This window comes from Rhipicephalus sanguineus, chromosome 10 (assembly GCF_013339695.2).
Source record: "Rhipicephalus sanguineus isolate Rsan-2018 chromosome 10, BIME_Rsan_1.4, whole genome shotgun sequence".
NCBI classification, from domain to species: domain Eukaryota; kingdom Metazoa; phylum Arthropoda; class Arachnida; order Ixodida; family Ixodidae; genus Rhipicephalus; species Rhipicephalus sanguineus.
The window spans coordinates 122,556,246-122,570,494 of NC_051185.1; the positions used below are offsets into that span (position 1 = coordinate 122,556,246).

Sequence of the window (14,249 nt, forward strand, 5' to 3'; positions counted from 1 at the left end):
TGAGAACAGTCAGAACAACCCAAGTGAGGGCGGAAGTGTTTCGGTATCTAGATGACCCGAGAAGAGATATCGCCACGCTGCAGGGCAATCCGGCTGTGAAGGCGATATTTATTCACTATAACACGAATTTGTGCTCGCCTTCAGCGGTAGACAGACTTTCTTTCTTTCGTGAGTCTTGTGCTGAGGCTGAACCGACGATGTTAGAAGACAGCCTACTTGAGAAGCCTACACAGCAGCCTTCTCAGCAAAGCAGATCTTCAAAATAAATGTATGCTTTTTCTCAATTCACTGGTGTTCATTAGTGATTCGAGTGATTTGCTTGAAGTGTGCTATTTCTAGCATAACTTAGTTTGTTCGCCAAGTATGTCGATTTCCGGGTCCAATCCTTGTTACTGTTGCTGTGAAATAGTGTATTTTTATTGGAATTGATACTTGTAATCATGTCATTATTACTAATAATGTACTTTGTCCGCCTCCCCTCCCCTGCAATGTCTTAATGGCGCTGAGGGTACTGTAATAAATAAATAAATGAACTGAACGTTTCGATGCGCTGTAACTTTAATTACAACATTATGCTGCACTAATAGGTGTCTGCGTAGTATGAGCATCCTTGAAATAAAAAGAGTATTCCAGTATCTGTATCGCTGGAACTGTATTCCGGAATACTTTTTTCTTCTTATTGGCAAAAGTATCTCCGAAATATCCCGTTACGTTAAAGGCAAATGTATCTCAGTATCTGTATTTTAGGCTTCCAATTCATGTATTTCGATATCTGTACTCCGGAATACTTTTCTGAGTATCTCTGCCCAGCCCTGCTTGCTGGGCAAGTTGGTACATACTTAGTTAACTGCAAAAGAAGCCACAAAACGTCGAAAACGGAAAAAGCAGAGCGGCAGAAAACAGAGACAGAGCGCAGAGACATGGCACTAACCAGCACTTTATGTACTCTCTGCGTGCGTGTATATATACACATGGGGCAAAATTTAAAAAGCTCGGTAGGGTTAGAACCCCCCCCCCCCCCCCCTTGGCTACGCCAGTGGACACGTTGTGATTCGTGGCAGGAGAATGCTCTAAGAAATCGGCATCAATCGCAATTAAAAGGCGAAATAAATCAATCGAACTAGTTATACAACGTTGTATAACGTCAAGCAGATGAACGTAGATGGTTGATCCCTCCGTCATAGGAATCGGTATAACACGAAAGATATAAACTGCTCCGCGGATACCAATATTAATGCCTTCGAGGCGATACATTTGTTTGGTACTTCCTCCAACGAGTCCGGGTTTAATGATAAACCTTTGGCGGATGAGTGTGCAAACACGGATGGAGAGGAAGAGGACGAGAAAACAATAATGCATGTTGCTGGACGAGTCGGTCGTACATCCAAGACAGTTGTGGGTACACATAACTTTAATGCGTCCACACGAAAGGACGTAACAGCAACAACTGAACAACTGAACTGATTGCGGGAGCACACACAGTTTTTTGTCTTCTGAGGGCGAGAGTGTTTTTATCGCACTGGCACTCGGTTTAGTAGCGTCGACGCTGCGCGCAGGCGCAGAAGCGGCGCCGCACCGTGCCGCCACACCACCCCCCACGCAGAGAGGTGCCCTTAGGTTTGAAGAGCATTGGGGACGCGCACCTGGCGTCCAAAGCGCGTGATGTAGGGCACGGGCCGAGTCGTTGGAGGCTGTTGTGGGTGATTTACAGGAGGCGCACAGGACTTGGTAGTTTCCTCGGAGAGGATGTATAATGGCTTCAGTCGGTCGATGGAGACGCGAACATCCATCCCGCTCATTTGAAGGGTAAAGTGGTTGAAACGGCGCACGTACGGTGTCGTCGCGGAGAAAGGCATGTGAGCACGTCGTGCTGCTGGTGACGGGCGCAGTGAGGCCATTCTGCGATGCAGCCGGGCGACAAAGTCTGTCGGGTTCCAGCTGGTGATGTCGGAAGTTGGAGCAGAGAGAAGTTCTCCAGGTAGGCGAAGCGGCTCTCCGTCAACCAGTTCTGCGGGCGTTGCCTGGATGTCTGGTTTGAAAGTAGCGCGCAGACCAAGAGCGACGGCCGGGAGAGCCTCGAGCCTAGTTGAGTTAGGGTGTTACGTGATGGCTGCCTTGAGCTGTCGGTGAAACCGCTCAGTCATCCCGTTGGCGCAGGGGTGGTAGCTGGTAGTTCGTGAGCGTTCGAACCCGGTGGAAAGCCCGAGGAGCCTGAAGAGTTCGGACTCGAATTGCCGTCCTTGATCGGTTGTGACACGACGAGGAGTGCCGAAGCGGGAAATTCAGCCGGTGAAGAAGGCCGAGGCGACGTCTTCTGCGGTAATCCTTTCGAGCGGCAATACTTCGGGCCATCGAGTGTACCGATCAATGGCCGTGAGGCAGTAGCAGTAAGGCCCGACCGGTGGAAGGGGGCCAGTGATGTTGAGGTGGACGTGTTGAAACCATGCATTGCGACGGCAGGGGGAATGCCCCAAGCGGTGATGTGACGTGCCAGGTGATTTTGGCGCGCTGACATAGAATGTACGTGCGTGCCCAGGTGCGGCAGTCCCGTTGCATTGAGGGCCAAACATAGCGGTCAGTCACAAGGCGTGTAGAAGCGCGGATGCATAGGTGACTGAGGTTGTGTAACTGGCTGGAAACGCTGCGGCGAAGCAGCGAAGGGACATATGGTCCCACTCGTCCGGTAGATATGTCGCAGTAGAGAGTGTCCGTTGACCCAGGGACGGCGACTTGTGGAAGTTGAAGAGAGGAGCCATTTTCGAGGAGCTGCTGGAGTTCGGCGTCCGTTTTCTGAGCGTTGGCGAGGGTGTTAGTCGTAACAGGTGGCAGCTCGACAGCAGAGACGCACGAGAGTGCGTCGGCGACCACGTTATCCTTTCCGCTGATGTGTAGGATGTCGGTGGTAAACTGGGCGATAAAGGACAGTTAGTTCTGCTGGACCGGTGAAAGTTTTTCGCGTCGTTAGGAGAAGGCGTAAGTGATAGGTTTGTGGTCAGTGTAGATGGTGCAGTGCTGTGCCTCGAGAATATGGCGAAAGTGTTGGACCACTTCGTAGATGGCGAGAAGCTCTCTGTAGTAGGCTGGCCATGTTTTCTCCGCAGGGGCCGGAGTTTCATTGGTGGTGCCTGTAGACGAGGGCGACAACGTACATATTTGGGCCAACAAAAACCAAACCTCTTGGCGACCGCTCTCCAGAAATTCATTTCCATTCATGAAGAGACCTTTCAATTCTGGCACAGCACATCATAACAGACGCATGGAGGGGATGCATTCTTTGGTATGCAATATATAAATTATACTCAACTGAAATAGATGAAAGAAAAGGAGGTTACAACTGAAAGTGCCTACTGTGGACTGGGGGATGTCTAACACTGGCGTGAAGTCGCAAACCACGCAAATCCATTTAATTGGAACGATCTTTTTCTTTACAAAACAGTTCTCAGTTTCCAACAATAGATCATTCCTGTTGTTTAGCGAAGCTCACGGAAGAAAAAAGACGTGCTACTGTATTTTCTTGTTACTAGAGATGTCCCTTACGCAGTAGCCACTACGCTCTGGAAACACAATGTTTGACATTTTCTGCTTTTGTTCTAATAAAAATGATGCAACATGTTTTTTCATAATATCATTCTGCAGTCCTTTGAGAACATTTTGGGGGACTTGGAACAAAATTGAGATTGGGTTTTTTTTATTATACAGTGAAACCTCGGTGATACGAATCTCACGGGACCACCAAAAATATTCGTATCATCCGAAATTCGTATCACCAGAAAGCATAGAAAGTTTGCATGCGACAAAAGAAAACTGGCGTACATTTTCATTTATTGTTTGTCAGGGCTACGGCAGCGTCAGGAAGAATCCTGAATGATTGTCAGTTAAGTTTTTAGATGTTGGCAATCATACCAGCACTCGTAAATATACGGCCCGTACGCGCGCATTTAATTAATGAACCAGGTGTATTGTGACCCGCGACACTCGGAGGCCGTGACGCGTCTCTGAAGGTTTATTCTGAAAAGTGTTTTTGTTACACCATGATTCGGACGATTTGGCAGTGTGGCGCGCATGCCCACGCTTGCGTTTCCGCGCTCCCACGTGCTTGGCGCGTCTACCACGACAGCGCGGACAGCACCTCTTCGAACCTGGGTGGTAGCGAACGTTCGTATCAAACGTCGCTGGGTGAAAATTGGTTCGCAACAACCGTACTCCATTACATTGGGGCCAATGGGCCTTGGCCGGGACCAACGAAATATTCGTATCACCCCGAAATTCGTATGAGCTGTGATCGTATCACCGAGGTTTCACTGTGGATTTTTGAATCGAGGAGCACTTTTGTCTTTTTGGTGCTTTGAGCATGAAAATTTACTACTTTGAAAATTATTAGAGAAATACAAATGCAGAGGTTCATTATTCACATAAAGGCCTATTCATACTGCAAATATGAACAAGCTAAGATGTTCACAGAAGTAGCCATAGCGTCGCAAATTTGACTGATTTTCAAAAACGCAGCGTTTTTCGTGAATTTTTAAAAATATATAATTTGCTCAAAATTCCATGAAATGATAAGAGCTATTTCCTCTTTACTTCTACTTCCGCTAAAAAGAAAGATATTTGTAATATATAGCTTCAGTAGCTGCCAGCATGGTTGCAAATTTACGAAAACTCACTCTTCGTAAAATGGTCGTCGTCAACCGGCGACGCTTGCAGAATTTTCCTGTGTTGAAAAAAATTATTTGAAAACGAGCTGCGATTTCGTGCTGTGCGGTCGTATGTGCACAACATACAAAATTATTGGAAACATTAAGTATACACCGTTTTTCGATCTTTCATGGAATCGACCGTGTGTGATCGTCGTACCCTTCATTCACGAGAGTCATATCAGTGTAGGTTCCGCGCTGTGGTTCAAGCGCATTGCAAAGTGCACTTAGCATTGTCATAAAGATGGGAAGTATTAAATCTCATATGAATATAGCCTTTTAGCGGCTCCGTGGTAAAAGAAAAGGCTCTTACACACTTGCACGTTGTGGTTTGGAACTGTTGTTTAATAGGTTATGCGACGAGCTTTAGTTGTGTACGGTCCTGGTCCCACTACAGAGAACTATTTCTGTGAAGTCACGTCTGACACTTCGGTACTTAAATCGTCCCCTAAAAAGAACAGAAAATGAAATGACACGGAAATCGCAAAAACTGAGTTGCCTTGCGCAATTTTAACTTGTGGCAAAATTTATATAAAAACACCCGTGTATTTAGATTAAGGTGTGCATTAAAGAGCCCTGATGGTCAAAATTAATCCAAACGGCGTACTTTACATTTATGTCGTAGTAAATTCACGCGAAGCCATATCTTCTTTTCTTTATATTATCTTGAGCGTTTGTGTTGCATTGTTTTAGATTGATGGAACGCAGTGGACATTATTCGTGTGAAAAAACGTACTTTGGTGCCTTGAAATAACCGGACCTTTGTTCCATTACTTTCGTGCAAGTAATCAATCGAAGAAAGTTCCATGCTGTACAGTTGTACCTGTACCTTTGTATGTATGCCAGTTGTTTGCTGTAACTTTATGTACTGTTACTGGGATAAAAATAAGAGTGTGCGTGTTAAACGTACGTAGCGCTAAAGCGCTGTCAGCCACATAGCCTTCCTCAGTAAACCTATCAACTGTCCTACATTTCATGGAGAACTGAAAAAAAATGCGGATGAATATTTGAGCACTCAGTGCACAAAGTGAAACTCATCGTGCAGGAATACGGGCTTTTTTTTTTTTTTTTTTTTTTTACGGTTCAGTGACGTGGACTGGACATATCCAATCAGATCAGCCGCCTGCGTGACGTCGCGCTTCCAGTACGACACGCACTAGAAATGAGCAGTTTGAAAACACGTTTGGCTGAGCCGCTGTCATCGGTGGCGATTCGCAGCTTTAAAGCCTTGTAATAAATTACACAGTTTAGGCACAGAGCTTAAATCGGTCTGTAAATGATCCTTAGGACTTGCTCTACCAGCACAATGTGTTCGTACAAAATCGTCAAAACCTTTTCAGGGTTCCTTTAACCCATGCGTCGAGGGGCAAACTTGGCTGTGAATCCCGTAGCGCATCGGAACACCAAATCACCAACTTAGCAGGTAGCTGGAGTGCGCTTATTGTTATAATGCCCTTCCTGATTGGCTCTTGCCAAGGTTTGGGTTTCTGTCAAGGGCCGAAACATATTGAAGGTACATGTCCAGCTAAGCAGTGAGCCTCAGCACAAATGCCACAATGTCACCCATAGGCGTGTGCACAGGGTGCGGTTAGGGCCCCCCCCCCTAATCAACTAAGAGGGGGGGGGGGCGCAAAATCTGCCCCGTACATTGACCTTCTAGTCACCTAAGAGGGGCGGGGGGCTCTAAATCTGCCCCATACATTGACTTAGTAGGGTGGGGGGGGGGGGGTGCTGCGATAAACCTTTGCCCCCCCCTGATGGGGAACCCTATGCACGCCTATGATGTCACCGACCTTCGAACAACGAAGGATACTGGGAACCGTGGAGTCTTCGCCCTGCCGGCCCCGACAACCAACGCTAGCCGTCGTTCTTCGACGTTTTCTCAGTGACTGAGCAACATTCCTGAGCGGGCATGGAGGGGAGACAAAGGCGCTCCGCGCACCTGCGGTGTCGATTCTCCGACGCCATGCAGATGTCGCCTAGCTGTCTGGCCTTTTTCTGTCCAGGTGCGTCTTTAAAGGGGTATTCCGACGGGAGACAAATCCTCGGGGGATAAAGGCGGAGCCTAGTCACGTCAGCTCGCGAGGAGAAGTCTCCACAAATGTCCCCCACTTACACGGACGAGGCGAACGGAGGGGGAGACCAGTGTTACTTACTACACTGGTGGCAATTGCACCACCCGTTTGACGAGCAGCTGACGACGAGCTGCAGACGACCATGCAGCTGCAGACTGGACACCCACTGCCGCTCTCTGCAGGAGCAAGTGCAACAATGTGGCCAAACAAGAGCCCGAAATTCCGCCATATCCCCTACCGCCGGGGGATCGTTTATCCTGTCGGGGGAAAAGGTCCCGTCTCCTCCGAGGAGGCGCGGGGGGGTCGCGCCCGCTCACTAATCCGTGACGTCGCGGTCACGTGATACGCAATACCCCCGTCTCCCCCGAGGATTTCTCCCTCGTGTAAATACCCCTTTAGGAGCATGCCGATTCCCCAAAAAAGGGTCATCCCAGGTGTCCAGCACCAACCGTAGTCAACTGGCCATTGACCTTGGGAGGCACAGGCGGAATCTTCATTCCTGCCAGTGCTGCAGGATTAGTGGAATCCTGGCAGGCCCGTAGCGGGGGAAAGGGCCCGCCGCCCCCCCCCCCCCCTTCAAATTTTTATGTTACATGGTGTTTTACCAAAATTAAAAAAATAAACAATGAAAATAGGCGTTTTTCTCAAATAGTCAAGCCTTTCAGCAAGAAAAAATTCCTGGTTACGGGCCTGAATCCTGGCCACTGCATGGAGAGGTAGCTGGAGAGGTCGCTGGACGAGGGAATGGACTCCAACCATGTTATTGATCTGGCGCCTGTTCACCAAGATCGGAACCATGTAAATACTGTACATAAAGTATTTTCGTCCATCAGCTTGTCCCAGCGACTGCTCCAGGCATGACACCCACTCGTGTTCGCACCGGCCATGCAACCCCAGTCCCAACAGTGGTGTCAGCGGTGGGATACCACGACTCGTACTCTCAGCTGTGCACCGGAGGGACGACCGCGTACTTCACAACAGCAGCTAGGGCCACGGCCGGCCTGGAGGCGTGCACTCCAGAGCGAGTGCGCGCCTACAGACCGGCCGTGCTAGGGCATGGGGGGCGGAGAAGGGGGCGTCTCAATGGTGACTGCTGCCTGGTAGTGGTTACAATGGCTCCAAAGGGTCTGTGATTCCTGCCCATTCAACAAGAAGGCAGGCGTAAAGGCCGTGACAGCACTTTCGGACATACGCATCGCAAATGCCACTTCAGGCAACTTTTAGTCCCAGTCTCAGGGAGAGGTGCAGCAGCCCACCAGGAATTGCTTGACTGTTGCACGATGGTGTTCCACAGTCTGTTGTGTTATTCTGTATGGAACTTTGTGGCGCTCCCTGATGCTCCAGTGTTGGAGGATGCCTTTCCAGAGTTAGCTTACGAAGGGTTTGCCATTGTCACTAAATATGAATATAGGCACACCATACCAGCAAAAAACAGCCGATATTCTGGCAGCTGTTGCGTTTTCAGTTTTGTCACAAAAAGAATAAATCTCATTGAAATAAATAGTGACGAACTAAAGATGGTATATAGTTCACTATAACCAATAATTCGCTTAATCAGTGTTCATTATAAAGAGGTTCGATTGTACAGCTAAATTAGCTGAACATGCGCTCTTGGAATCCAAGCACTGCCACCAAACTTTGTACACCACCTCTCGGGCAGCTGAACTTTTAACAGTGGACATGGCTTATTATAAATTGTACAATTTATGTACAAACAGGGGATGGCTCGAGCATCCACCCCGTTTCTGGATTTTTTTCATCGCAAGCTTCCATCTTCCACTTGATGCCGTTTTTTACAATTTATGTAGTTATTCATCTTTTTGCCTGGGTAATTGTAGCTGACAATTGTGCATTTCCTATCAAGTGCTGTGTCTGTATTGGACAGAGGGGAAATTTTGAACTGCAGGTAAAACAGCGTATCATGACATTAGAAAAAGAGTGTCTTCAGATGCCTAGGCAAAGAACGTAGAAAACTTGAGCCATTAAATCAATTGGCATGATTTTAAAAAAAGAGAAAAATCTGTCTTCAAGATACCACTTGGAATCCATTCTGCTACAAACGACCGATAATACACTGAACACTTCTTCACGTCTACACCCAGCTGCTTACGTCACATTTTAATGCCCTCACAAACACCGTTTCACACATTCTCGTTTTCATTATAAACAAGGCAGGGGAGCCGAACCGTCTTTTTTTGTTTTGTTCTTGTGGTCGGCGTCCCTCTTCCACCTTTTACGATGTGGCTATTCACATACGCAGTTGTGGGTAAAACGATTCAAGAATCTACTGTAAGAAATGCAGGATGCCTAAGGCAATTAGAATGCAAGTATTAGAATTAATTTTAAGGCATTCACCATAGGCACCTTTCAGAATGATGAACAGTGTGCCATAATCTTTTAAGGTTTGTTATATGCAGTATCAAGATTTAACTGTTTAAGTTTTACTTTTGCTTGGCGTGCTACAGGAATGGTTAGCCTGGCAGTCTGGGATGGCGGTTGCACTGCCTGTGCATCTTGGTCCCTGTTCAAGCATTTGCTACTAGATGTCAGCAAATTCAGCGTCACAAAGACATATGACACCTCTTTATGCACAATTACTGGCTTTCCACTCGCGTAATTCCCCTTTCCAGATAATGTGTGATAATAGATAAAAAATAAAGGCACCCTTCTTCCATTGTCCGAGTAAAGCATTGTGTCAACACATGCTCTATTGCATAAACTCAGGGTATTTTTTTCCTTTCTATTGTTTGACCTGTAATGATGTTATTTGTTCTTGTAATAATCACTGAATTTACTGTCAACACTTTTCACATGCGATATCCTATCCCTTTTTTTGGACATTATTCTTTTCTGCATTTCACACGCTATTAACTTGTTAAACGTTTTCTTTTGTACAACACACTCCTGCTTAAGGCTTGTAACACAGGCCAGCAGTATGAATAAGAAAGTACTTGAACAATTGCAGTCAGATATTTTCATTTTTTATTAAATTTCCTGAACAACTCCATGCACTTGCAGTGCTCACGGAGTGAAACGCGACAATTCAGCACTAAGTAATGACAATACTTTCGTTTCGACCATTTCAAGTTCATGTCATATCGTTGTAATTACGACTCTAGCACGTACATGAGAGCCAACATTACCTTTGGTGGCCAAATTCGTAACATCATGACACGGATTTCTGAGAAATTGTGGCTACTATTCATTATACTAAATGTTTTGATGCCACATTTCAATCCATGAGCACCGTACACTAGTAATTGCCTGTGTTACTCTGCCAATGGCAGACAGCTAAGAAAATAGGCCTGCATGCCCCATTGGACACTGCGGATGTGAATGCTCCATTTGGTCAAAGGTGGAGCATGGTTTCCTGTCCCGTTGCCCCGTTGGCATCGGCTGGTCGGCTGCTGTCGGTCTGCAAGCCATGCGAGCGCAGGTGCACCTTGACGTTGCTGCGTTGCGAGAAGGCGGCCGGACAAAGCGGGCACCGGAAGGGCCGCTCTCCGGTGTGCGTGCGAATGTGGCGCACCACGTGCGAGCGGTGCGCGAAGCCACGGCTGCAGAGGTGACACCGAAAAGGCCGCTCGCCCGTATGCACCCGCTCGTGCAGCACCAGGCTGCCTCGGTGCCGTGAAGCGTACGGGCAGAAGCGACACTGGTGCCGTAGAGCTTCGGCTGGCGACCCCGTGCCGGCCCCCAGAGACAGCGGAGGCCTCTGTGTCAGTGACAGTGTGCCACCTGTACACGGAAATGCAGAGCCTGATTATGAATGGTATGTACAGTAGAATCTCGTAAATCAGGATTTCATGGGACCAGAAAAAAATGTCCGAATTAACCAAATGCAGAATTATCGAAATTATCAAGAAAACAATAAACAAGTGTCCGTTACATCAATGCATTTTCATTTTGTTTATGAATATGCAAATCCAGTACATATTTTGTATAAGAGCAGTGTAAAAGCCGCACTTTTCGTCACTCGTAACTTTCTTCACGATGTCACCAGGCTCAAGACCCTCATGTCCTAAAAGCCGAAACATACTCTGAACCCATCCCTTATTAGGTACCACCACCATCAACACTACCACGTGCATGTGGACGACAATCTCTACTCCGGAAAAATTGCTGGCAACTGATGGTTCGCCTAACACAAAGTAGCATGCGAGTTTTATGCCAGCATGCAGACCGCGGCTGAAGCTCTTCATTTTCAACGGCTTCCAGCATGCTTGAGTTTTGTACCATAGCATGCGCATTCGATAATGTCAAAACAAAGCTACTGAGTAGCGCATACACTGCGGATAAAGCTGTGGTCGCTAAAGACACAATCATAGCGTTCACGCAATTCTCAAGGCGTGCGCGTGGCCTGCGACCAGAGTCAAAGCGAAACTGCTGAGCACCACATTTGCTGCTGAATAAATCTGGCTCGCTAATGCGCAGTCATGGATGGCAACTACGCAATTGTGAAGGCATGCGGCGAAAATGAAACTACTGCCTGTCGCAGTATTGACCCCAATCGCTATCGACGCAATTATAGATAGGGCCCACGTAGTTCACGTGCACCAAGTAAAAACGAAACAAGTTAGCTGCGGCCGCTGAAGCCTTCATCGCTAACAACTCGACTGCGGTAAGATTGTGGATGGCGATCACGCCTTTCTGAAGGCCCGTTGCCGTTTCGGTTGTTCACGAATGCCGTTTTTGCTCCTTTCCGTCACATGTTTGTGGCACTTCGTGCTTAGCACACTCTGAGGATTGTCTGAATTAACCGGGTTGTGGCCAAATATGACCAAATTAACGAGAGTTTGATGACATGATGCATATGGTTGCCAGGACTACAGAACAAGTCCCAATCATCTGATTTTCCGAATTAACGTGGGGTCAAATTGATGAGCTTTTATGTAATTTTTTTCTGGCTTTCAGTGTACTTGTTATACTATTCATGATCACGTTATGTGGTTGTAACTATGTACAATTGAACCCAGATATATAGAATCTGAAGGGGATCACAAAGAAGTTTTATATATAGGTAATTTGATATATATTTTATATATCGAAAATACATAGAAGGGGATCTTACAGCTGTTCGACATACAATAATTTGTTGTACGTGGGTCCGATATATGCAGGTTCGACTGTATATATAGATATACTACAGCCCCTGATTTCTACATAGCCCTTAAGATCCTTTTGTTTGCACTCCATAACATAACAATGGCCTCAAGTTCGGCAGGCTTGATGCCGTGATGTTGAATACGTGGGGCTATATGCTTATTTAGGAGCTGGCTTTAGGATGCCAGCTCCTAAAATTTAAGAAGGGTGGTTTGCTGTGCGAGTTGGTACTGTGTTCTTGAATAAAAGTGTGCTAATTCAACGAAGATAACAGAAGAACACAGACACAGCATGAACTATGCAACTGAGGCTTTACTGAGAAAAAGACATATACTCGCTGAATAACACATAGGTTAATAAACATACATAGTAAAGGGCCCCAAACCACTCTGAGTAAAACGACAAGAGGTTTCTTTCTCGCCTTCACTACCCTTCATACAGGTGCTATCTCGTCCTTACTACTTATTTCTTCATAAAACAAGCGGACAATGTCAGCACTAAGCGTTGAGCCTATCAGGATTGCACGCTTTTCGGCTACCTGTTGTTGTATCCACTTGCACAGTCGAAAGCGCACAAAACGAAGTGAAATCAGTTGATTGTGCACAATAGGTCATGCAAAACAAGGCAGAATGGGCATGCGACTGCATGGCAAAGCAGGATAGGAGATAGTTCGCAACTGGTATCCCTCATATATGGACCAATCGAGGGCTTCTTTCCACGCAACATCACAGGAACAGACGGCTGGCATCATGAATTGTGCCTGAAAAAATGGGAAATGGCAGGAGAGAATAATGTGCTCGTTCTCTGTATTTTCAGAGGTTGTTTAGGGAGCCTTTGACATCAGCCAATGGTCTGCTCTGAAGTAATCTATCTCAGTGGTATGCAATGTAATGGATGGCTGTATGACATCTGTTTCACTAGACTTGATTACGGAAAATGCTTCAATCTGTTGAGCCACCCTCCCACGTAATCTAGAGAATACCCTAGTTCTAGAAAACACCGGTGCACAGCCGCCCTTCTTGCAATGTAACAAGTTAGAACACGGCTGTACCCTCGAGGAGGCTTTGTGATCTATTATTCAAACCACACTTAACTTTGCCTCATATAAAATTTCTTGTAGAAAAGGGGCATGTTATAAATCACACCTTTACCACATTGAACAACCCTATCATAATGCTTCCCCGCCACGATGATCTAGTGGTTATGGCGCTCGACTGCTGACCCAGAAGTCGCGGGATCGAATCCTGACCGCGGCGGCTGCATTTTCGATGGAGACGAAAATGTTTGAGCTCGTGTACATAGATTTAGGTGCATGTTAAAGATCCCCAGGTGGTCGAAATATCTGAAGCCCTCCACTGCGGCGTCTCTCATAATCATATCGTGGTTTTGGGACGTTAAACCCCAGGTACTATTATTATCATAGTGCTTAATGCTTTGCCTTCTTTTCTACCGCCGCACAAATCTTGTCGAGCTTGTTATTTGCCGAGAAAAACAACGTTGAAGCCATACCTAGCGGCCACCTTGTTTAGACAATGTGATACACCATGAATATAAGGAATGCTGACCAATGGCTCCTTGTCCTCATTTATTTGAGGCTCTAAACTTCCCACTTCTGCCTTAATCCTCTGTAGAACCCTTTCACCCAAGAAGGCCTAGTGGTACTCCGGAAAAACAAATTGAGTTTTATGTAGTCCTTGCCATGAAAAGGGTTGCTGAGCATCTAGAACAGTGAAATCCATTTAGTATAATGAACCTGGGCAGAGCGAATTATGGCTTTGTATCGAACACTCGAAGCAGTCTAAGCATTATGTATGCGTGTGAGATATCATTTATATAATGAACTGCAGATGAGATATGTCAAATTTGGCGGACATGATCAATGAGCACCAATGTACGCCATTGAAGCTGGGCCGCCAGGACCAACGTTTATATATACTTTTTCTGTTCCGTATCTCCTCGCAGCGCGCGTAGGGAGGAGGCGGCCTGTCGCCGCACCCGCCACCACAGCGCTGCAGTCGCGCTTTGCGCTAGGAGAGCGAGGGTCGTCTGCTAGCGCGAAGGGTTTTGCATGAGCCTTTGCATACGACCGAATGAGAATTGCGCCAACACTGTACTTGGTCTTTACTCCAGTTATTTAACGTTAATTGGACATGTACTTTAATTTGTGCGCGTCATATTGCACAATTACCCATGGTAATCAGAAGCACCTGAGAGGTCACGGAACGGCATGGACATAAGCTGTCGGCAAACTTTGTCTTTCATTGCATTTTTCTGGACAAGGTGTTAGACGTTCTTAAACTGCGCGAAATAACCAGGACACAAGCAAGAAAACACAGAGGACAACACGAACGCAGTTCGTGTTGTTCTCTTTTCTTGC

The 14,249-nt window shown here is 46.6% G+C and overlaps 1 protein-coding gene across 2 annotated transcripts in view; it reads right to left on the reverse strand.

Moving 5' to 3' along the window:
- Positions 1 to 9,720: 9,720 nt before the first annotated feature.
- The window catches only part of LOC119372410 (zinc finger protein 32-like), a 29,355-nt gene continuing 24,826 nt past the window's right edge, over positions 9,721 to 14,249 (reverse strand). For both annotated transcript variants that reach the window (XM_037642887.2, XM_037642885.2), the window contains one exon: positions 9,721 to 10,507. In XM_037642887.2, the coding sequence (XP_037498815.1) occupies positions 10,119 to 10,507 (389 nt within the window). In that variant the 3' untranslated portion in view covers positions 9,721 to 10,118. The remainder of the gene's footprint in view (positions 10,508 to 14,249) is intronic.